The sequence below is a fragment of the Rhinoraja longicauda genome, chromosome 5 (genome assembly GCF_053455715.1).
Source record: "Rhinoraja longicauda isolate Sanriku21f chromosome 5, sRhiLon1.1, whole genome shotgun sequence".
NCBI classification, from domain to species: domain Eukaryota; kingdom Metazoa; phylum Chordata; class Chondrichthyes; order Rajiformes; family Arhynchobatidae; genus Rhinoraja; species Rhinoraja longicauda.
Genome location: NC_135957.1, coordinates 9,852,369 through 9,875,635, shown reverse-complemented (window position 1 = coordinate 9,875,635; position 23,267 = coordinate 9,852,369). Strand labels below are relative to the sequence as shown.

General features: G+C 43.2%; 1 protein-coding gene across 1 annotated transcript in view; it reads right to left on the bottom strand.

Moving 5' to 3' along the window:
• arhgef10 (Rho guanine nucleotide exchange factor (GEF) 10) overlaps positions 1-23,267 on the bottom strand; it is a 242,475-nt gene that overhangs the window by 81,812 nt on the left and 137,396 nt on the right. Inside the window, exons 17-18 of the mRNA XM_078399996.1 lie at positions 11,185-11,330; positions 6,127-6,302 (exon numbers count right to left, since the gene is read on the bottom strand). Coding sequence (XP_078256122.1) covers positions 6,127-6,302; positions 11,185-11,330 — 322 coding nt within the window. The remainder of the gene's footprint in view (positions 1-6,126; positions 6,303-11,184; positions 11,331-23,267) is intronic.

Genomic DNA, 23,267 nt, shown 5'->3' with positions numbered 1-23,267 from the left:
GACTTGCTTTTTTCTGTTTATGTTTATGCACTAATGTATTGTTTTTTCCAGTCTTCTTTCATTTAGAAATGTTTATGTGCTTATGTATAATTTGTTTTTGTACGCTTGGCTGAGTCTATATGCCTGTGATGCTGCTGCAGGCAAGATCTTTCATTGTACCTGTACCTTAGTTTACGTGCATATGACTGTAAACTTGACTCCACTTGACTTGCAGAAACTTTTGGAATTTTTGAAATGTCATAAATCTAATCAGGATAAATCAATGGCCGCAGTAACAGGTGGAATACCATGAGCAGTGGCAAGGTTTGATTGATCCACAGAAGCTCATCAGCAGATGCCTGGCCTACCATACTTCATCTGACAATGTGAAACACTACACTACAATCTCAGGCATGGTTCTCCTCAAGGTCAGGGAAGGAAAGATCTATTGAGAGTTTACAGGAAAAGGGAAGGGAAATACAGCAAGACAGAACTGTTAAGGATCCAAAATGTCTGTAGGTAGCTTGTATGTTCTCCCTGTGACCAAAGGGGTTTTCTCCAGGTGCCCCAGTTTCCCCCCACACTCCAAAGATGTACAGGTTTGTAGGTTAATTGGTTTCTGTAAATTGTCTCTCGTGTATAGCATAGTGCAAGTGTACGGGGTGATTGCTGGTAGGTTCGAACTCGGTGGGCCGAAGGGCCTATTTCCAAGCTGTATCTCTAAAGTCTAAAAGCAGAGAACAGACTGGACTGGCTAGGATACGTGGGGAGGATATATGTAGGATATGTATCCTTCCTTTCCATTCGAGAGAATCAAACCTCTTTTCCCTATAAGAGTGCCATTGAACGTATTCCCTTTTATGAAAACTGAGGAAGGTCATACTGTGATATAGATAGAGGAAAAGTGAAAAGAGAAAGAGAATGGTATAAAGGCCTATGCCGCCTGCCCGATGGTGGCAATAAGAAGAGGCCATGGCCCAAATGGTGGTGATCCTTGATGGTGTATGCTGCCTTTTGTCCAAGGGTTGGTGGACCAAAATATGATAAATTTTAATCTGCAATTTGAGAGGGAGAAGGAGAAATCAGAAGTGTCAGTATTGCAGTTGAACAAAGAGGACTATGGAAGTATGAGGGAGGAGATGGCCAAAGTTGACTGGAAAAGGACCCTAGCTGGGACGACAGTGGAACAACAATGGCAGGAATTTCTGGGAATAATCCAGAAGATGCAGGATCATTTCATTCCAAAGAGGAGGAAAGATTCTAAGGGGCATAAGAGCCAACTGTGGCTGACAAGGGAAGTCAGGGACAGTATAAAACTGAAAGAGAAGACATATAACATAGCAATGATGAGCGGGAAGCAAGAGGATTGGGAAACTTTTAAAGAACAACAGAAGGTAATTAAAAAGGCAATACAGGGGGAAAAGATGAAGTACGAAGGTAAGCTAGCCAAGAATATAAAGGAGGATAGTAAAAGCTTCTTTAGGTATGTGAAAAGGAAAAGATTAGTTAAGACAAATGTGGGTCCCTTGAAGACAGAAACAGGTGAATTTATTGTGGGGAACAAGGAAATGGCAGACGAGTTGAACAGGTACTTTGGTTCAATCTTCACCAAGGAAGACACAAACAATTTCCCAGATGTACTAGGGGACTGAGGATCTAGGGTGATGGAGGAACTGAAGGAAATTCACATTAGTCAGGAAATGGTGTTAGGTAGACTGATGGGACTGAAGGCCTGCATCCCAGGGTACTCAAGAAGGTGGCACTAGAAATCGTGGATGCATTGGTGATCATTTTCCAATGTTCTATAGATTCTGGATCAGTTCCTGTGGACTGGAGGGTCGTTAATGTTATCCCAATTTTTAAGAAAGGAGAGAGAAAGCAGGGAATTATAGAACAGTAGTCTGACATCGGTGGTGGGGAAGATGCTGGAGTCAATTATTAAAGATGTAATAGCGGCGCATTTGTATAGCAGTAACAGGATCGGTCCAAGTCAGCATGGATTTACGAAAGAGAAATCTTGCTTGACTAATCTTCTGGAATTTTTTGAGGATGTAACAAGTAAAATGGATAAGGGAGAACCAGTGGATGTAGTGTTCTGGACTTCCAGAAAGCCTTTGATAAGGTCCCACACAGGAGATTAGTAGGCAAAATTAGAGCACATGGTATTGACATGGATAGAAAATTGGTTGGCAGACAGGAAACAAAGAGCAGGAATTAACGGGTCCCTTTCAGAATGGCAGGTTGTGACTAGTGGGGTGCCGCAAGGCTCGGTGCTGGGACTGCAGCTATTTACAATATATATTAATGATTTAGATGAAGGAATTAAAAGTAACATTAGCAAATTTCCAGATGACACCAAGCAATGTGAACTGTGAAGAGGATGCTATGAGGATGCAGGGTGACTTGGATAGGTTGGATAAGTGGGCAGATGCATGGCAGATGCATTATAATGTGGATAAATGTGAGGTTATCCACTTTGGTGGCAAGAACAAGAAGGCAAATTATTATCTGAATGGTGTCACATTAGGAAAAGGGGAAGTGCAACAAGACCTAGGTGTCCTTGTACATCAGTCTGTCATAGGCATAGGCCTTGTACATACATATGGCGGGACTGTCATATGATGAAAGAATGGAACGACTGGGCTTGTATTCACTGGAAATTAGAAGGATGAGAGGGGATCTTATAGAAACATATAAGATTATGAAGGGGTTGGACGCGTTAGAGGCAGGAAACATTTTCCCGATGTTGGGGGAGTCCAGAACCAGGGGCCACAGTTTAATAGACAATAGACAATAGGTGCAGGGGGAGGCCATTCGGCCCTTCGAGCCAGCACCACCATTCAATGTGATCATGGCTGATCATTCTCAATCAGTACCCCGTTCCTGCCTTCTCCCTATATCCCCAGACTCCGCTATCCTTAAGAGCTCTATCCAGCTCTCTCTTGAATGCATTCAGAGAATTGGCCTCCACTGCCTTCTGAGGCAGAGAATTCCACAGATTCACAACTCTCTGACTGAAAAAGTTTTTAAGAATAAGGGGTAGGCCATTTAGAACTGAGATGAGGAAAAACATTTTCACCCAGAGAGTTGTGAATTTGTGGAATTCTCTGCCTCAGAAGGCAGTGGAGGACGATTCACTGGATGCATTCAAAAAAAGAGTTAGAGCTCTTAGGGCTAGCGGAATCAAGGGATATGAGGAGAAGGCAGGAATGGGGTACTGCGGACAATAGACAATAGGTGCAGGAGTAGGCCATTCGGCCCTTCGAGCCAGCACCACCATTCAATTTGATCATGGCTGATCATTCTCAAACGGTACCCCGTTCCTGCCTTCACCCCATAAGCCCTGACTCCGCCATCTTTAAGAGCTCTATCTAGCTCTCTCTTGAATGCATTCAGAGAATTGTCCTCCACTGCCTTCTGAGAATTCCACAGATTTACAACTCTCTGACTGAAAATGTTTTTCCTCATCTCCGTTCTAAATGGCCTAGCCCTTATTCTTAAACTGTGGCCCCTAGTTCTGGACTCCTCCAACATTGGGAACATGTTTCCTGCCTCTAACGCGTCCAACCCCTTCATAATCTTATATGTTTCGATAAGATCCCCTCTCATCCTTCTAAATTCCAGTGTATACATGCCTAGTCGCTCCAGTCTTTCAACATATGACAGTCCCGCCATTCCGGGAATTAACCTAATAAACCTACACTGTACGCCCTCAATAGCAAGAATATCCTTCCTCAAATTTGGAGACCAAACCGGCACAGAGTACTCCAGGTGCGGTCTCACTAGGGCCCTGTACAACTGCAGAAGGACCTCTTTGCTCCTATACTCAACTCCTCTTGTTATGAAGGCCAACATCCCATTGGCTTTCTTCACTGCCTGCTGTACCTGTATGCTTCCTTTCAGTGACTAATGCACTAGGATATCCTGATCTCGTTGTACGTCCCCTTTTCCTAACTTGACACCATTCAGCTAATAATCTGCCTTCCTATTCTTACCACCAAAGTGGATAACCTCACACTTGTCCACATTATACTGCATCAGCCATGCATCCGCCCACTCGCACAACCTGTCCAAGTCACCCTGCAGCCTCATGGCATCTTCCTCACAGTTCACACTACCACCCAGCTTTGTATCATTTGCAAATTTGCTAATGGTACTTTTAATCCCTTCATCCAAGTCATTGGTGTATATTGTAAATAGCTGCGGTCCCAGCACCAAGCCTTGCGGTACCCCACTAGTCACTGCCTGCCATTCTGAAAGGAACCCATTTATCCCCACTCTTTGCTTTCTGTCTGCCAACCAATTTTCTATCCATGTCAGTACCCTACCCCCAATACCATGTGCTCTAATTTTGCCCACTAATCTCCTATGTGGGACCTTGTCGAAGTCTTTCTGAAAGTCAAGGTACACCACATCCACCGGCTCTCCCCTGTCAATTTTCCTAGTTACATCCTCACTGAGCCGCCCGACCAGCGATTCTACACAACACTATCCTACACAATAGGGACAATTTACAATTTTGCAGAAGCCAGTTAACCTATAACATGTACGTCTTTGGAGTGTGGAAGGAAACCAGAGCACCCGGAGAAAACCCACGCAGTCACAGGGAGAACGTACAAATTACGTACAGACATCACCTGTAGTCAGGATCGAACCTGGGTCTCTGATGCTGTGAGGCAGCAACTCTACCGCTACGCCACCATGCCGCCCCGAGGCATCTACCTTGGAGAGTTCTCCAATTTCCAATGATCTCATGAAAATAACACACTTGAGCTGCTGTTGCAAACTCTACTGGGAATCCCCGCAAGAGAAAAACAAGGCAAACTTTGACAACTGCATGAAACTGATCACCTGAGATTCTTCAAGCTCATTTCAATTCCACACAGTTGCCTCCCAGATTTTCAAAATGAAAACAAAACTTAGTTTAAATATTTTTTATAAACTCTGGCAGTTTGAAAGTACTTGTAAAAATCTTTTTTTTTTTTACAAGAAAACATAAGCTCTGGCTTCCAGGTGAGACAGAGGTTCACGTGCACCTTCTCTAAACTCATCTACGGCATCTGGTGTTCGCGAAATGGGTTCCTGTGCATCAGCGAGACCAAGCATATACAGGATGAGCGTTTCCATAAACCCTTGCGCTTGGTCTGTCAAAGCCTGCTGGATCTCCCAGTTCCTAACCATTTGAACTCCCTTCCCATTCCTAGATTGATCTTTCTGTCCTAGGCCTCCTCCATTGCCAGAGTGAGGCCACACACAAAGTGGAGGACGGAACATATTCTGCTTGGGTAGCTTACAACGCCGAGGTATGAATGTTGAATTCCCTAACTTTAGGTATCTTCTACATACATTTCCCTCACTCCCTCACCCACCCTTCCTCCACTAAAAGTCGGTTAACCAGTTTCACAGTTCACAGCGATCTATGAGATCACACCATCCCCAGCCAACAATTGGCTTATCAGGGAACCACCCAGCCTGAGGTCAACTGTTGCCAGCCCTGATTTATCGTTGTCTTTTCTTAGTCCCAGATCCCCCACCCCCCTACAATCAGTCTGAAGAAGGGTCCAGACCCAAAATGTCACCTGTCCATTTTCTCCAGAGACGCGACCTGACCTGACCCGCCAAGTTACTCCAGCATTTTGTGTCAATTAAGGCTATGGCTTTCTCTCATAGGACACTGGGCCATATAGAAAATTTAAACACACATTCCCTTTTATTCCCTGTTGCCTCATGTTACGGACACTCAGGAAAATTAATTTTCTGTCCAGGAATTAACTAATGAATAAGACGAAACAACCACAAATAGGTATTTCAGAAATTGGCGATCCAAATAAATTCAATCATTCTAAATCGGGAATAAGAAGGGTCTCGACCCGATAAAGAGTCTGAAGAAGGGTCTCGACCCGAAACATCACCCATTCCTTCTCTCCAGAGATGCTGCCTGTCCCGCTGAGTTACTCCAACATCTTGTGTCCATCTTTGATTTAGACCAGCATCTGCAGTTATTTCCTACAATTAAGAAATCCAAGTTGCCTGTGCCATGTGGACACAGCACATTGGACTGAAATCTTCTTACGTTCAGGTAAATAAACAGTTCAGTAGGACATTAGTTCCAAGGGAGAAAGAATCAAGGCTGGGAAGTGTACTTACTTGGCTTGGTACTAATTAGAATCTTTTCTCCAGAATGTGAGGGTATAAATCGACTTTTCTCAGCCAGATCCTCACTGTTCCCAAACTCCACCACTTCGACCTGCCTCAGTGGCACACTCCACTTCAGTAGGTACCGCAGTCCAGAGGATACCACACCACTGCTGTCATGCTGGGGTCTGAAATGAAATTCATAAGTGATAGGAGCAGAATTAGGTCATTTGGCCCATCAAGTCTACTCCACCATTCAATCATGGCTGATCTATCTTTCCCTCTCAACCCCATTCTCCTGCCTTTTACCCATATTCCCTGACACCTTTAAAAATCAAGAATATATCAATCTCTGTCTTAAAAATATCCATTAACTTGGCCACCACAACCTGTGGCAATGAATTCCACAGATTGACCACCCTCTGTAAATAAATTCCTCCTCATCTCTTTCCTAAAGGTATGTCCTTTTATCCTGAGGCTATGGCCTCTGGTCCTAGAGTCTCCCACTAGTGGAAACATCCTCTCCACATCCACTCTATTTACTATTTGGTAAGTTTCAATGAGGTCCCACCTCATCCTTCTAAACTCCAGCGAGTACAGGCCCTGTACCGTCAAATACTCATTATATGTTAACCCAATTATTCCTGGAATCATTCTTGTAAACCTCCTCTGGACCCTCTCCAGCAGCAGCACACCCTTCCTCAGATATGGGGCCCAAAATTGCTCACAATACTACAAATGCGGTCTGACCAATGCCTTATAAAGCCTCAGCATTACATCCCTATTTTTATAATGAATGTTAAACAGAAATCCAGGAACCACAGCCTAATTGCCTTAGTGAAACAGAAACTGAATGATGTGATGCTGGAAATCACCCATTCATACCGAAACATCACTGAAAAGGAACTATAATGAAATAAGCAGTAGACTGTATATTTTCAACAGAAGCAACACATTGAAATTGTGCTATCTACAAGCCATTTTCTACAAGCCTCAGAAGAGACAGAAGGGAGCAAATATTAGTTTGTATTGAATCATACAATTGTACAGCATTGAAATCGGCCCTTCAGCCAATCTTGTCCATGCTGAATGTTATGCCTATCTATGTTAATCTTATTTGCCCACTTTAGTTTATAGTTTAGTTTAGAGAAATAACGTGCTGACTGAGTCGGTGCTGACCAACGATCATACATTCAGTAGTTCTATCCTACACACTAGGGACACTTTCCAGAAGCCAATTAACCTGCAAACCCCACACATCTTTGGAATGTGAGAGGAAACCGGAGCACCCGGAGAAAACCCAAGTGGTCACAGGAAGAATGTACAAACTCCATACAGACAGCACCCGCAGTCAGGATCAAACCCAGGTCTCAGGTACTGTGAGGCAGCAACGCTGTGTCACTGTGCCGCCGTGTCACACCATGAGCCCCATATCACTCCACACCTCTCCTATCCAAGAACCCGTCCAAATTCCTTTTAAACAGTATAACTGTGCCCGCCTTGAGTACCTTCCCTGGCAGCGCGTTCTAGGTAACCACCAAGAAATTCCCCCATCAGATCTCCTTTACATTTTTCTCCTCTCACCTTCAGCCTTTACCCTCTACTGTAGACTCCCCTGCTCTGGAAAAATACTGATGATCTACCCTTTCTGCTGATATTATAAACCTTTAAAAGATCACCACTTAGCCTGTCATAGTCCAGTAAGAATAAATCCAGCTCATCCAATCTATCCTTATAACTACAGGCCTCCAGTCCTGGCAACATCCTGGTGACTCTCTTCTGCACTCTCTCTATTGCTACACATTCTTCCCGTGGTGTGGAGACCAGAACTTTCCACAATACTCTTAAGTGCAGCCAAACCAGTGTTTTGTACAAATTTCAATATGACATGCCAATTATAATCCTGACTACTTATGAACTGGGACTGTGTTCCACGTATTATTTTAGGTCCTTGGAGCATAACCGCCCATTTTGTAAAGAAATAAAATAAAAGCAATTGGCATTTGGTCACTCCAATTATAACTACAAGCATTTCCCTATTGTGAGAAATATTGAATGAAGATATTGAGTCCTTTCAGACCAACAGGATTTATTGGAGGAACTCCATTAACTGATCACCAGGATGATGAATGAAACTAATTCAATAACCAGATTGAATTGTAATTAAAACACAACAGCAGACTTAACTCACTAATTTTATGATTCAAAGCACTAATTTGCAAATGTAGAGAATAATTTAGTTTTAATAAAGTCATAGCCATAGTAATTTAACGATCCTGTTGTATTTTCATGAATCCAACAAATTACTTTTTCCAATATTAATTATTGGAAATATTACTTTAACTGCAATTTATCTCTCCTCAAGTATCAATTTACTCGGTTGGGAGCACATCAGACTCTGAAAGCTGTAAGTCTGATGCTAATTTTGTGACACAGGCTTTCAGTGTCGCACAGTAATTGTGTTCGTCGGGTGCACATACTGAACTGAAGAATGTTCTGCTTCACTGAATGCATTAAGCAATCATTAATACCAAGCCTCAAGGACAAGACCAGAGTGAACCCTTTGCTGAACCAGCCGTTCTACACTGGCTCCAGAAAAACACGTTTTGAATTCCATATTTCATCTCACATGCCTGCCTTGGCAAGACCACCTTCATAATCAAGGAAGAGTCTCACTCCCTCTTCTCCCCTCTCCATCAGGCAAGAAGTACAGAAGTGTGAAAGTGTACACCTCTAGATTCAGGGACAGTTTCTTCCCAGCTGTTATCAGGCGATTGAATCCTTCTATCACCAACTAGAGAGTGGTCCTGACCGTCCATCTACCTCATTGGAGACCTTCGAGCTATCTTTAATTGGACTTCCCTGGACTTTATCTTGCACTAAATGTTATTCCCTTTGTCCTGTATCTGTACACTATGGACGGCTTGATTTTAATCATGTATAGTCTTTCTGCTGACTGGAGAGCACGCAACAAAAAAGCTTATGGTAGAGTTCAATGTGATTGTATGCACATTATCAGATTCCCACAATCCTGATGGGAGAGATGGGGAACTCAGGGCCATGGCCCGAAGTGTCAATAAATCTGAAGAAGGGTCCCGACCCAAAAAGTTACCTTTAGTTTTAGTTTAGAGATACAGCACGGAAACTAGCCCTTCAGCCCACCGGGTCCACGCAGACCAGCAATCCTTCTACACTGGCACTATCCTATACACTAGGGACAATTTACAACCTTTACCAAAGCCAATTAACCTACAAACCTGTAGGTCTTTGGAGTGTGGGAGCAGACCGGAGCACCTGGGAAAAACCCATGCGATCACACGGAGAACGGACAAACTCCATACAGACAGCACCCATAGTCAGGATCTGTCTGTCTGAGTGTCTGGCGCTGTGAGGCAGTGACTCTACCACCTCGCCACCGTGCTGCAGATCCATGTTCTCCAGAGATGCTGCCTGACCTGCCGAGTTACTCCTGCACTTTGTGTCTTTTTTGTAAGCTAGCATCTGCAGTTCCTTGTGTTTCCATGGCTTACCTTTCCTGCCTCGTCTGCTTAACAATGTTTACGCAAGAGGCCAGGGTGTAACCCAATAACTGAGCAAGATCTCAATACTACACTTTAGAAATCCAACCAGTGCCAGCGAGGCAAAGTTCAAATCATACATTGTAATACATTCAAAAATGACTTGGACTTTTCGTAGAATTTAGTCGGAGTCAATAAAGAAAATTAACCTTTTTACACAAAGGGTGGTGGGTGTATGGAACGAGCTGCCAGAGTAGGTCGTTGAGGCAGGTGCTATCAACAATGTTTAAGAAACATTTGGATGGATACATGGATAGGACAGGTTTCGGTGGTTATATTCCCTGATTTCATTAGCCCTAAGAGCTCTATCTAACTCTCTCTCGAATACATCCAGTGAATTGGCCTCCATTGCCCTCTGTGGCAGATAATTCCACAAATTCACAACTCTCTGGGTGAAATAGTTTTTCCTCATCTCAGTCCTAAATGGCCTTACCCCTTATTCTTAAACTGTGACCCCTGGTTCTGGACTCCCCCAACATCGGCAACATTTTTCCTGCATCTAGCCTGTCCAATTCCATAAGAATTTTTATATGTTTCTGTCAGATCCCCTCTCATCCTTCTAAATTCCAGTGAATATAAGCCCAGTCGATCCATTCTTTCATCATATGTCAGTCCTGCCATCCCAGGAATTAACCTGGTTAACCTGCGCTGCACTCCCTCAATAGCAAGAATATCCTTCCTCAAATTAGGTGGCCAATATTGCATACAACTCTCCAGGTGTGTTCTCACCAGAGCCCTGTACAACTACAGTAGGACCTCCTTGCTCCTACACTCAAATCCTCTCGCTATGAAGGCCAACATGCCATTTGCTTTCTTCACTGCCTACTGTACCTGCATGCTTACTTTCAGTGACTGGTGTACAAGCACACCCAGGTCTCGTCGCACCTCCCCTTTTCCTAATTTGACACCATTTAGATGATAATCTGCCTTCCTGTTCTTGCCACCAAAGTGGATAACCTCACATTTATCCACATTATACTGCATCTGCCATGCTTCTCCCCACTCATCCAACCTATCCGAGTCACCCTACAACCTCATAGCATCTTCCTCACAGCTCACACTGCCACCCAGCTTTGTGTCATCTGCAAACTTGGAAATGTCACATTTAAGAAGCGAACAAACTGTGACCACGGAGAAAATATAGTTTGGAAATTAATGAGGTCAATGGAAATGAGGTGATCGGACAGAGGCAGAGTGTGGTAATGTTATAAGGATGAGGCAGTGATATAGAGTGTGATAATGTTATAAGGATGGGGCAGGGGTAGATAGAGTGTGATGTTATAAGGGTGGGACAGGAATAGAGTGTGTTAATGTGATGGGGCAGGGAAGAGATAGACAGAGTGTAATAATAAGGATTGTCCAGTTGAAATTTCACTCACCTTTACACAGAAATTGACTGTTAACCACCTTATTTAGATTAAAATGAGCAAAAAGCAGCTTCTCAGAAGTGCCAATATTAAATAAGATAACAAGATATTTGAAGCGTACATACCGGGAACTGACTGTGGCACACATGAGTACATCGTTCAGCATGAATAGGCGTCGCTCTTTGGTTTTCACCATCTCTCCTTTTTCATTGTAAACCGTCTCCATCATGTCATCCGATCTTATGAGGTATCTGTTTCCACTACGGAGAAGCTGGATCATATTGGAAACAGGATGTAAGTTACGTATATGTACACACACACACACTCACACACATTATGCCATATATAAACTATAGCAGCCTTAGCTTTGACAATGCTTTGGCATGAATTGGAATGGGCAATTGAGTGACTAGAGAGGACACCAATGAATCTCCTTGAAAGAATCAATAGGGTAAATGTACAGAATCATTTACTCAGAGTAGGGAAATTGAGAACCAGAGGACATGGGTTTAAGGTGTAGGGGGAAAGATTTAATGGGAACATGAGGGGCAACTGTAGGGGAGAAGGAGGGTACCAAATTTCCTGAAGAAAAAGAACACCTCAGATGTGCTATAGTGGCTTCTGCTCAAGATGTGGCTTTCCACTCTCTGCTGGATGTGTCCTTATACTTCTTCTCCCCTCGTTCCCATCACCCAGTTCCTATCCCCTCCTCTGCCTCCCTCATCCACTCATCATCCTACTCAGGATCCTCCAGTTTTCTTCACCCACCATCTCTCCCTCGGGTTCTATATTCCACTCCCCAACTTCCTTTCTTATTAAATTTCACCATCTACACCCTCTGTCTTCTTCGCTTATCATCCCTAGCCTTTGTTACTATCTCTATCCCCCAAACTGAATCATCTGCCATTCAACCCCTCCTCACCTGGAATTACCTATCACTTGCTAGTTCTTGTCCCGCCCCTTCCTCTCACATCTTTCTACCAGCTATCTCCATCAGTCATGAACAAGGGTTTCAACCTGAAACATCATCTGTCCATTTCCCTCGCTGCCTGGCCTGCTGAGTTCCTCCAAGCAGCATGTTTTCTGCTCAAGATTCCAGCATCTGTAGTCTCTTTTTACGACCTTTTACTTTCTCCTCTCCTTTTTTCCCCAAACTGTACTGAACTTCTGGGGCTCACAGATCCTACAAGTTACGAAAATATGAGTTAAATTAGCTTCTTGAAATTGACATTTATCACAAATAGGAGATACTAGGAAAAATCCTATTTAATTTCGTCTTCGAATAATGTGATCTATGTATTATTTTAAATTGTATTAAGGAATGTCTAGTATTTAATGAACATTGGTGTATATGTTGTAAACTTTCATCCCATATATCTTGCATTATGAGTTGGTTCAATTCGTCCTCCCATGCTCGTCTATATGATTCTGATGACGGAATGTCAGTATCTAGGAGAGTATTATAAATAAAGGATATTAATTTATTTGAATTATAATGTCGATTCAGGCATACATCAAGAGTTTCTGGACCCCTAAATTTATATTCTTGCATGTGTAATTTTACATAATCTCTAAGTTGTATATATCTAAAATAATTATTAACATGTAATCCGTACTTCTGCTGTAAATCCTGAAAAGAAAGATTTGTAATGTATATTAATACATCATCCGCATATAAAGAAATTTTATTGGTTGTATGTTTAGTGTTATAACCGTGAATATCTGAATTTGATCTAATACTCTCAGCAAGTGGTTCTATAACGAGGGCAAATAGAAGCGGAGATAGTGGGCATCCTTGTCTACAACCCCTAAATAAATGAAATTTGGATGACAGCATTTGATTAGTTAATATTCTAGCTGTTGGGGATGTATATAAAAGTTTCACCCATGAACAAAAATTTTCACCTAATTGAAATTTTTCCATCACTGAGAAAAGATAGGGCCATTCTACTTGATCAAATGCTTTTTCAGCATCTAGCGAAATGATTGCTAAATCTTCGTTTAATAGTCTATTTGAATATATTATATTGAACAAGCGTCTCAAATTGAAAAATGAATATCGTTTAGCTATAAAGCCTGATTGATCGGGGTGTATCAATTTATCTATAACTAGACTTAATCTATGAGCTAAGATTTTCGCTAATATCTTCTGATCAGTATTTAAAAGAGCTATCGCTCTGTACGAACCAGGGTCTTCAGAATCCTTATCTTTTTTAGGAATAAGTATTATTGTTGATTCAGTCAGAGTTTGTGGTAATCTCTGCTGTTTAAAGGCGTAACTATATACAGTTTGCAAACGTGGAGAGATCAAATCACTAAATTTTTTATAAAATTCATTATTTAAGCCGTCAGGGCCAGGAGTCTTCCCATTTTTCATGGATTTAATGGTCTCTTCAACGCCTTTCATAGTTATTTCTGCGCCCAGTAAGTTTCTGTCACTCTCATTTCTGTGGGGCTCACAGATCCTGCGCCGACTAAATACGGGGAACTCTCAAAAGATTAAGCTTTGCTGCTGAACTTCAGGATGGGATCAGCTTTGGAACTTACTGAAACCCATGTTATTAGCAGTTACTGCAGCTTTGTTATTCTCTGTGTGCAGCAATTTTGGACCCTGGCTTTAGACAGCTGGACCAGGCTTTCACCTACATTAAAGTAACAGCATGTTCCACGTACCCACCATACTCTGTGTAGAAAACATGTCTGCACATTTTCTGTCTGAAGGAAAGGAACCCTTCAATCTGAAGAATGGTTTCAACCAGAAATGTCACCTTTTCTCCAGGGATTCTGCCTGACCCGCTGATTTACCCCAACATTTTATGTCTATCTTTGGTGTAAACCAGCATCTGCAGTTCCTTCCAGTCTGAAGAAGGGTCTAGACCCGAAACATCACCCATTCCTTCTCTCCGGAGATGTTGCCTGTCCCGCTGAGTTACTCCAGCTTTTTGTGTCTATCTTCAGTTTAAACCAACATCAGCTGTTCCTTCCTACACGTTCCTTCCTACACATCGGGACCTCAATGACTGGCTTATATTTCGGCAGCAAGATTATTAGCCAATAAAATGCTAATTAGGCAGGTTTACAAATATAACAGGGGCTGAAAGTAACAGGAACTGCAGTCAAAAATGTCAATGCCGAACATGTTGCCAACTTAAACTAATCTCCTCTGTCTGCATGTGATCCATATCACTCCATTTCCTGCATATCCTCTTAAAAGTCACCATCGTATCTGCCTCCATCATCACCCCTGACAGCACTTTCCAGGCACCCACCACACTCTGTAGAAAACCTGCCCCACACATCTTCTTTAAACTTGGCCCCTCTCACCTTAAAGCTTTGCCCTACAGTTAGTGAGGACTGCAGATTCATGATCTATGGTTTCTCTGGATTTGTTGGTGAGTTTTTGCACTCAGTTTTTGCCTGTATGTTTTAACATGCCATGGTAATCGCAATATGTAACGGTGACAAGATGGAGCACTACAAAAATCACAAAATGCTTCAATGCTACATGGTGCCCTCGTGTGTTGAAGGGAATGTAGAAACCAGTGAGCCAGAGGCAGAATCAACAGAATTTCCAAACAATTGGGATAATCGGACTTTACTTGCATTTCAAACTAACCGTCCAATATCCACTGAATATGCATAAACATACAGAGCAGCAATCTGTGTAAATGGTCAAGTTCTTGGGAAATTATCAACCACATTCTAGTATCATTCTTGCATAAGTACAGGAAATTAAGTTAAAGCATATTCATTCAGAAGCATATTACTTGGGAGTTTGCAACCTTAGTATTTTCTCCATTTAATAATCAATAGTGGGAAACAGGAAATTAATTTCCTGTTTCCTTCTATTGATGGTTTGATTCATTATTCTTGGTTTCAGTGAAGATCGATTAAGAGAAAACTCTGGTAATTAGCGTGAAAGACTGCACGACTCCACAACTGAACATTTGCCTGCATCGTGGAGAAACCTGAAGAAGCAAAAGATATCCAGACATGAGTTGGGAGTGGTTTTGTGGGCAAAACTTCATTTGCGTAGGAGAGGGTTTAATGTAGCAGCCTTAAATAATGAATAAAACACAGTTACAGAGCTGATTTACGCCCAGGTTCAAGTCCAGATATTTCGGTCCCCAGGCACAAAGGGGGGAAACAAAGGCTGCAGTAAATGGACTGAACAGGCACGCCCCTTTCAAACTCACAACATACCTCAGACAGCTAGAATTAGGAATTCCAGCAACCCGAAACGTCGCCTACTGACCTGCGACACTATGACACCGTAGGTCCTGGTGTGATTATGTGTTGGCCATCTCTCAGGTCCATGATCCACTATCCCATTCTTTAGCCTTCAGACTTCAGAGATACAGCGTGGAAACAGACCCTTCAGCCCACCAAGTCTGCACCGACCAGCAATCACACCCCCCCCCCCCGTACACTAGCACTATCCTACACACCAGGGACAATTTTACAATTTTTACGGAAGCCAATTAATCTACAAATCTGTACGTCTTTGGAGTGTGGGAGGAAACCAGAGCACCCGGAGAAAACCCATGCGGTCGCAGGGAAAACATACAAACTCTGTACGTACGGCACGTAATCAGGATGGAACCCGAGTCTTAGGCGCTGTAAGGCAAAAAACTCTACTGCTGTGCCACCGTGCCGCCAGTTTACTGTGGGAAATCCTACCAAACGCCATCTGCTGGTCACAAGATCCTGAGCATACAGGAATGGAGCAAGCCAAGTGGTTCAACTGCTTGCTTCAGACTCTGCAGTTCAATCGAAAAAAGACGCAAAGTGCTGGAGTAATCAGTGGGTCAGGCAGCATCTTGGAGAACATAGATAGGTGACGTTTGCTATCCATGTTCTCCAGTGAGGCTTTCTGACCTGCTGTTACCCCAACCCTTTGTGTCAATTTTTGTAAACTAGCATTTGCAATTCTTTGCTTTTATAGTTCAATTAGTCTGTTCCCAAAGGCTTCATCCAACTCTATCATCAGCTTTTCAATAAAAGGTACCATCGGAAGTGTTTTGCCTCCTGATTTAAGCCAAGCATACGAATTATAGACAATAGACAATAGACAATAGGTGCAGGAGTAGGCCATTCAGCCCTACGAGCCAGCACCGCCATTCAATGCGATCATGGCTGATCACTCTCAATCAGTACCCCGTTCCTGCCTTCTCCCCATACCCCCTCACTCCGCTATCCTTAAGAGCTCTATCCAGCTCTCTCTTGAAAGCATCCAACGAACTGGCCTCCACTGCCTTTTGAGGCAGAGAATTCCACACCTTCACCACTCTCTGACTGAAAAAGTTCTTCCTCATCTCCGTTCTAAATGGCCTACCCCTTATTCTTAAACTGTGGCCCCTTGTTTTGGACTCCCCCAACATTGGGAACATGTTTCCTGCCTCTAATGTGTCCAATCCCCTAATTATCTTATATGTTTCAATAAGATCCCCCCTCATCCTTCTAAATTCCAGTGTATACAAGCCTAATTGCTCCAGCCTTTCAACATACGACAGTCCCGCCATTCCGGGAATTAACCTAGTGAACCTACGCTGCACGCCCTCAATAGCAAGAATATCCTTCCTCAAATTTGGAGACCAAAACTGCACACAGTACTCCAGGTGCGGTCTCACCAGGGCCCGGTACAACTGTAGAAGGACCTCTTTGCTCCTATACTCAACTCCTCTTGTTATGAAGGCCAACATTCCATTGACTTTCTTCACTGCCTGCTGTACCTGCATGCTTCCTTTCAGTGACTGATGCACTAGGACACCCAGATCTCGTTGAACATCCCCTCTTCCTAACTTGACACCATTCAGATAATAATCTGCCTTTCTATTCTTACTTCCAAAGTGAATAACCTCACACTTATCTACATTAAACTGCATCTGCCATGTATCCGCCCACTCACACAACCTGTCCAAGTCACCCTGCAGCCTTATTGCATCTTCCTCACAATTCACACTACCCCCCAGCTTAGTATCATCTGCAAATTTGCTAATGGTACTTTTAATCCCTTCATCTAAGTCATTAATGTATATCGTAAATAGCTGGGGTCCCAGCACCGAACCTTGCGGTACCCCACTGGTCACTGCCTGCCATTCCGAAAGGGACCCATTTATCCCCACTCTTTGCTTTCTGTCTGTCAACCAATTTTCTATCCATGTCAGTACCCTACCCCCAATACCATGTGCTCTAATTTTGCCCACTAATCTCCTATGTGGGACCTTGTCGAAGGCTTTCTGAAAGTCGAGGTACACCACATCCACCGACTCTCCCCTGTCAATTTTCCTAGTTACATCCTCAAAAAATTCCAGTAGATTTGTCAAGCATGATTTCCCCTTCGTAAATCCATGCTGACTCGGAATGATCCTGTTACTGCTATCCAAATGCTCAGCAATTTCGTCTTTTATAATTGACTCCAGCATCTTCCCCACCACTGATGTCAGACTAACTGGTCTATAATTACCCGTTTTCTCTCTCCCTCCTTTCTTAAAAAGTGGGATAACATTTGCTATCCTCCAATCCACAGGAACTGATCCTGAATCTATAGAACATTGAAAAATGATCTCCAATGCTTCCACTATTTCTAGAGCCACCTCCTTAAGTACCCTGGGATGCAGACCATCAGGCCCTGGGGATTTATCAGCCTTCAGTCCCATCAGTCTACCCAAAACCATTTCCTGCCTAATGTGGATTTCCTTCAGTTCCTCCATCACCCTAGGTTCTCCGGCCCCTAGAACATTTGGGAGATTGTGTGTATCTTCCTCAGTGAAGACAGATCCAAAGCAACGGTTTAACTCGTCTGCCATTTCTTTGTTCCCCATAATAAATTCCCCTGCTTCTGTCTTCAAGGGACCCACATTTGCCTTGACTATTTTTTTCCTCTTCACGTACCTAAAAAAACTTTTGCTATCCTCCTTTATATTATTGGCTAGTTTACCCTCGTACCTCATCTTTTCTCCCCGTATTGCCTTTTTAGTTAATTTTTTTTGCTCTTTAAAAGAGTCCCAATCCTCTGTCATCCCACTCTTCTTTGCTACGTTATACTTCCTCTCCTTAATTTTTATGCTGTCCTTGACTTCCCTTGTCAGCCACAGGTGTCTCTTACTCCCCTTAAAGTCTTTCCGCCTCTTTGGGATAAATTGATCCTGCAACCCCTGCATTATTCCCAGGAATACCTGCCATTGCTGTTCTACCGTCTTCCCTGCTAGGGCCTCCTTCCAGTCAATTTTGGCCAGCTCCTGCCTCATGCCTCTGTAATTCCCTTTGCTATACTGTAATACTGACACTTCTGATTTTCCCTTCTGCCTTTCCATTTGCATAGTAAAACTTATCATGTTGTGATCACTGCCTCCTAATGGCTCTTTTACCTCTAGTCCCCTTATCAGATCAGGATCATTACACAACACTAAATCCAGAATTGCCTTCTCCCTGGTAGGCTCCAGTACAAGCTGTTCTAAGAATCCATCTCGAAGGCACTCTTCAAACTCTCTTTCCTGGGGTCCATTTCCAACCTGATTTTCCCAGTCTACCTGCATGTTGAAATCTCCCATAACCACAGTAGCATTACATTTGTGACACGCCAATTTTATCTCCTGATTCAACTTGCACCCTATGACAATAAAGATATATTGTATTGTATTGTATTGTATTGTATGTCGAGGCTACTGTTTGGGGGCCTATAGATAACTCCCATTAGGGTCTTTTTACCATTACAATTCCTCATTTCTATCCATACTGATTCAACATCTCCTGATTCTATGTCACCCCTTGCAAGGGAATGAATATCATTCCTTACCAGCAGAGCAACCCCACCCCCTCTGCCCACCTGTCTGTCTTTTCTATACGTTGTGTACCCCTGAATATTCAGTTCCCAGCCCTGGTCCTCTTGTAGCCATGTCTCAGTGATCCCTACAACATCATACTTGCCCATGACTAACTGAGCCTCAAGCTCATCCACTTTATTTTTTATCCTACGCGCATTTAAGTACAACACTTTAACTTCTGTATTTACCTCCCCTCTCACATCGGTCACAAATGGCCCTGCCTTTAATCTCTTTTCCCCTCTAGAACTTCTGTTCCCATTCTTCCGAGAGTCTTCTGCAATATCTCCTGTATTCCCTTTAACCTCATCTTCATATTCACAATTTGTTAACCCCTCCCCCCCACTACTTAGTATAAAGCCACAAGTGTCGCACTAGCAAACCTGCCTGCCAGAATGTTTGTCCCCCTGCTGTTAAGATGTAACCCGTCCCTTTTGTACAAGTCACCCCTAGCCCAGAAGAGATCCCAGTGGTCCAGAAATCTAAATCCCTGCTCTCTGCACCAGCCCCTCAGCCATAAATTCATACCCTCTATCTATCTGTTCCTGGCCTCACCAGCACGAGGTACCGGTAGCAGTCCAGAGATAACCACCTTCGACGTCCTACTTCTCAGTCTTTTTCCTAACTCTCTAAACTCCCGCTGTAGCACCTCCTTCCCCTTCCGCCCGACGTCATTCGTGCCCACGTGCACAACGACTTCAGGTTGATCGCCTTCCCTCACTAGGATTTTCTGAAGCCGGTCCGTGATGTGCTGAACCCTGGCACCAGGGAGGCAACAGACCATCCTCAAGTCCCTCCTGCTGCCACAGAATCTTCTGTCCGTCCCTCAGACGATGGAGTCACCCACCACTACGGCTCTTCCTGACTTCGGTCTCCCCTGTCGAGTATCCTTGCCAACAGGTCCGCCACTCGGACTGGAAACGTCTTCTGCCCCGACAGTTCCCAAGAGGGTATACCTATTTGCAATAGGCACAGCCACTGGGGTCTCCTGTAGTCCACGTCCACTCCCCCCTGAAACAGTCTCCCACCTTCGCTCGACCTGGACCCTTGGCGTGACAGCCTCACAATAGGTCCTGTCGAGGAAACTCTCGCATTCCCGGATGGCCCTGAGGTTATCCAACTGCTTCTCCAACTCCACCACACGTTCATTCAGGAGCTGCACCTGGACACAGTTCTTGCAGGTGTAGCTCCCAGAAGCTCCAGCGACGTCCCTATCTTCCCACATCCTGCAGGAAACACACTGCACCAACTTTTCCGCCATTACTTTGTGTCTATAAAGTAAATTAAATTAATTCCCAGGAAAAGATGTTTACATATTTTAGGTATAATTTTGGTAAGCATTGGTTTTAGATCATTCCCAAAGCAAAGCCTTGACAATATAACAGATAACAATCTATTAAGAGTGAGAAGCAGAGAAGTGCCTATTTATCTTTTATCCCTATTTTTAATTAAATTCCTGTCTGCTGAAAGGCTGCTTCAGAAGTAACATAGAAGCCAGATTCAAATGAACTAAGTCGACAGGCTCACATGACTTCAGGCAAGAAATTACTGACAGAATAAATCTATCAGCTAGTATAGATGTCAGCATAATCTCTTTGAAACTGCCTCACACCATTTCACAGGGTAATCCTCTCATCACCAGACGCAGCAAAGATGCTTTTAGAGAGACTCCTTGAAAAAACATGTTTTTGCTGATATAAATAACAGCTGGTTCTCCATCTTTCATCCAAATCGATGTCAAGGATGCCACAGTGTGGGAGTTCTCCCCAGAGACCTGCTCAATGTTTATCCCTCTCCTGACTTTATTGATCACCGGGTAATTTATTTTTCATCTGGTTCGGCTCCTTGCTGTGCAATAATTAGCTATCTGAGTATTAAAATGGTACATGCTTTAAAGGAACATCCCACAAAGTGGTGCAACGGTAGAGTGGTTACCTTTCCCTGTATGGGTTTCCTCCCACACTCCAAAGATGTACAGGTTTGCAGGTACAAAGAAATGCAGATGCTGGTTTATACCAAAGGTAAACACAAAGTGCTGGAGGAATTCAGTTGGTCAGGCAGCATCACTGGAGAAAAAGGATAGGTAACCTAATTGTCTTTGGAAAAAAAATTGTAAAATTATCCCTAGTGTAGAAGAGAGTGTTAGCGTATGAGGTGATCGATGGTTGACATGGACTTGTTGGGCCAACGGGCCTGTTTCCACACTGTATTTCTAAACTAAACTAAACCATGTAAAAGTTGGAGTACCAATTTAAATCCTTTCTTTCTATTTATTTACTCTGCCAGGGAGTAAATTAGCACACAGGTGTCTATGACAAGTACAAAATATATAGAAATATAAATATAAATCCATTTCATGATTTATGCAATCTTCACTGAAGAAACCTTCTTCCGCAATATCTAATTTTAAGTAAAATTGGCAACTTTTATTTCTAGTCATTGCACTGTGTAGGAAGGAACTGCAGATGCTGGTTTACACCGAAGATAGACACAAAATGCTGGAGTAACTCAGCAGGTCAGCTAGCATCTCCGGAGAACAGGAATAGGTGACATTTCGGGTCAAGACTTTTCTTCAGACCAAGCTCCAGAAATGTTGCCTGACTCGCTGAGTTACTCCAGCATTTTGTGTCGATTCATTGCACTCCATTCTGAATTGAAGTTGAATTGCCTTGAATGGGTGGTTTCTGAATTGCTGTATTCCATGTAACTCAATGAACATAGGTGTGGAAAATCTGTGAAAAAGCTGAACCACTTGTGCCAAGTTGCCTCTGCTCTTCATCTTACTCATTAGCACAGTTCAACTGATGATTATTTGGGACATCAGTAGTGATACCACAGATGTTAGGAGAATGTTAGGAGGTTGCAGGGTGACCTGGACAGGTTGAGTGAGTGGGCAGATACATGGCAGATGCAGTATAATGTAGATAAATGTGAGGTTATCCACTTTGGCAGCAAAAACAAGGAGGCAGATTATTATCTCAATGGTGTCAGGTTAGGTAAGGGGGAAATGCAGCGAGACTTGGGTGTCGCTGAAAGTTGGCATGCAGGTACAGCAGGCAGCGATTAAAGCATGTTGGCCTTCATAACGAGAGGCTTTCAGTACAGGAGTAAAGAGGTTGTATAGGGCCCTGGTAAGACCACATCTGGAGTATTGTATTTGTATGGCAAATCAAATTCCTCGTATGTTGCAAAACATACTTGGCTAATAAAGTATGATTATGATTATGATTATTATGATTATGATCTAGTCGTTTCTCTAGGTGTGTGAGCTTTGTACCCAGACATGAAGTTGAAAATCATAAATTTTAAAATCTTTACAAATTATCCTCAGTCTGTGCAGAATCTGACATCTACTGGAAAATACCGGAGTTGCAGCTTCGTGAATCTCAGCCAGTGAGGATGCCAGAACTGCCAATTAGTTCACTGCATCTTCATTTGTAAATTTCTGCTAAACCTCTCTAGGTTAAAGGGAGCTATTATTCGTAACAACTGATGAAACAAAATTCCCTTCATGCCCTATATCTTGTATCTGTGGACAGCTTGATTCTAATCATGCATAGTCTTTCCTCTGACTGGATAGCAGCAACAAAAAAAGCTTTTCACTGTACCTCAGTACACATGACAATAAACTAAACTAAACTAAAAATAGGGCAGCACAGGGGCACAGCTGTTCAAGCTGCTGCCTGACAGCGCCAAAGACCTGGGTTCGATCCTGACTTCCGATGCTGTTCTTGTGGAATTTGCACATTTTTCCTGAAACTGTGAGAATTTCCTCCCACATCCCCCTAAGACCAAAGACCGCAGCCGGCCTGATCATCCAGTTGCTAAGCTCTTTAACGCCCCCTCCCATTCCCACACTGATCTTTCTGCCTGGGCTTCCTTCATTGTCAGAGTGAGGCCCAACACAAATTGGAGGAATACCTCATATTTTGCTTAGGCAGCCTACAACCCAGGGCTATGAATATTGATTTCTCTATCTTCAAATAACCCTTGCATTCCCTCTTTCCGTCATTCTCCCATCCTAGTTTCTTTCCGTCATTCTCCCATCCTAGTTGTCCGAATAGTTCCACCGTCCTGATTAAATTTACTGATTATATGCTTCATTGTCACCTTCCCCATAGCTAACAATGTACCATTCTACATTTCCTTGGCCATTGTCCCTTTGGACCTGTGTTTTCATACCTTACCCTTCCATATCTCTATCTCTCCCTCTCCCCTGACTCTCAATCTGAAGAAGGGTTTCGATCTGAAACGTCACCCATTCGTTCTCTCTAGAGATGCTGCCTGCCCCGCTGAGTTACTCCAGCATTTTGTGTCTGTCCCCGAGACCTGTGCGTTAATTGGCCTCTGTAAATTGCCTCTGATCTTTAGGGAGTGGATGTGAA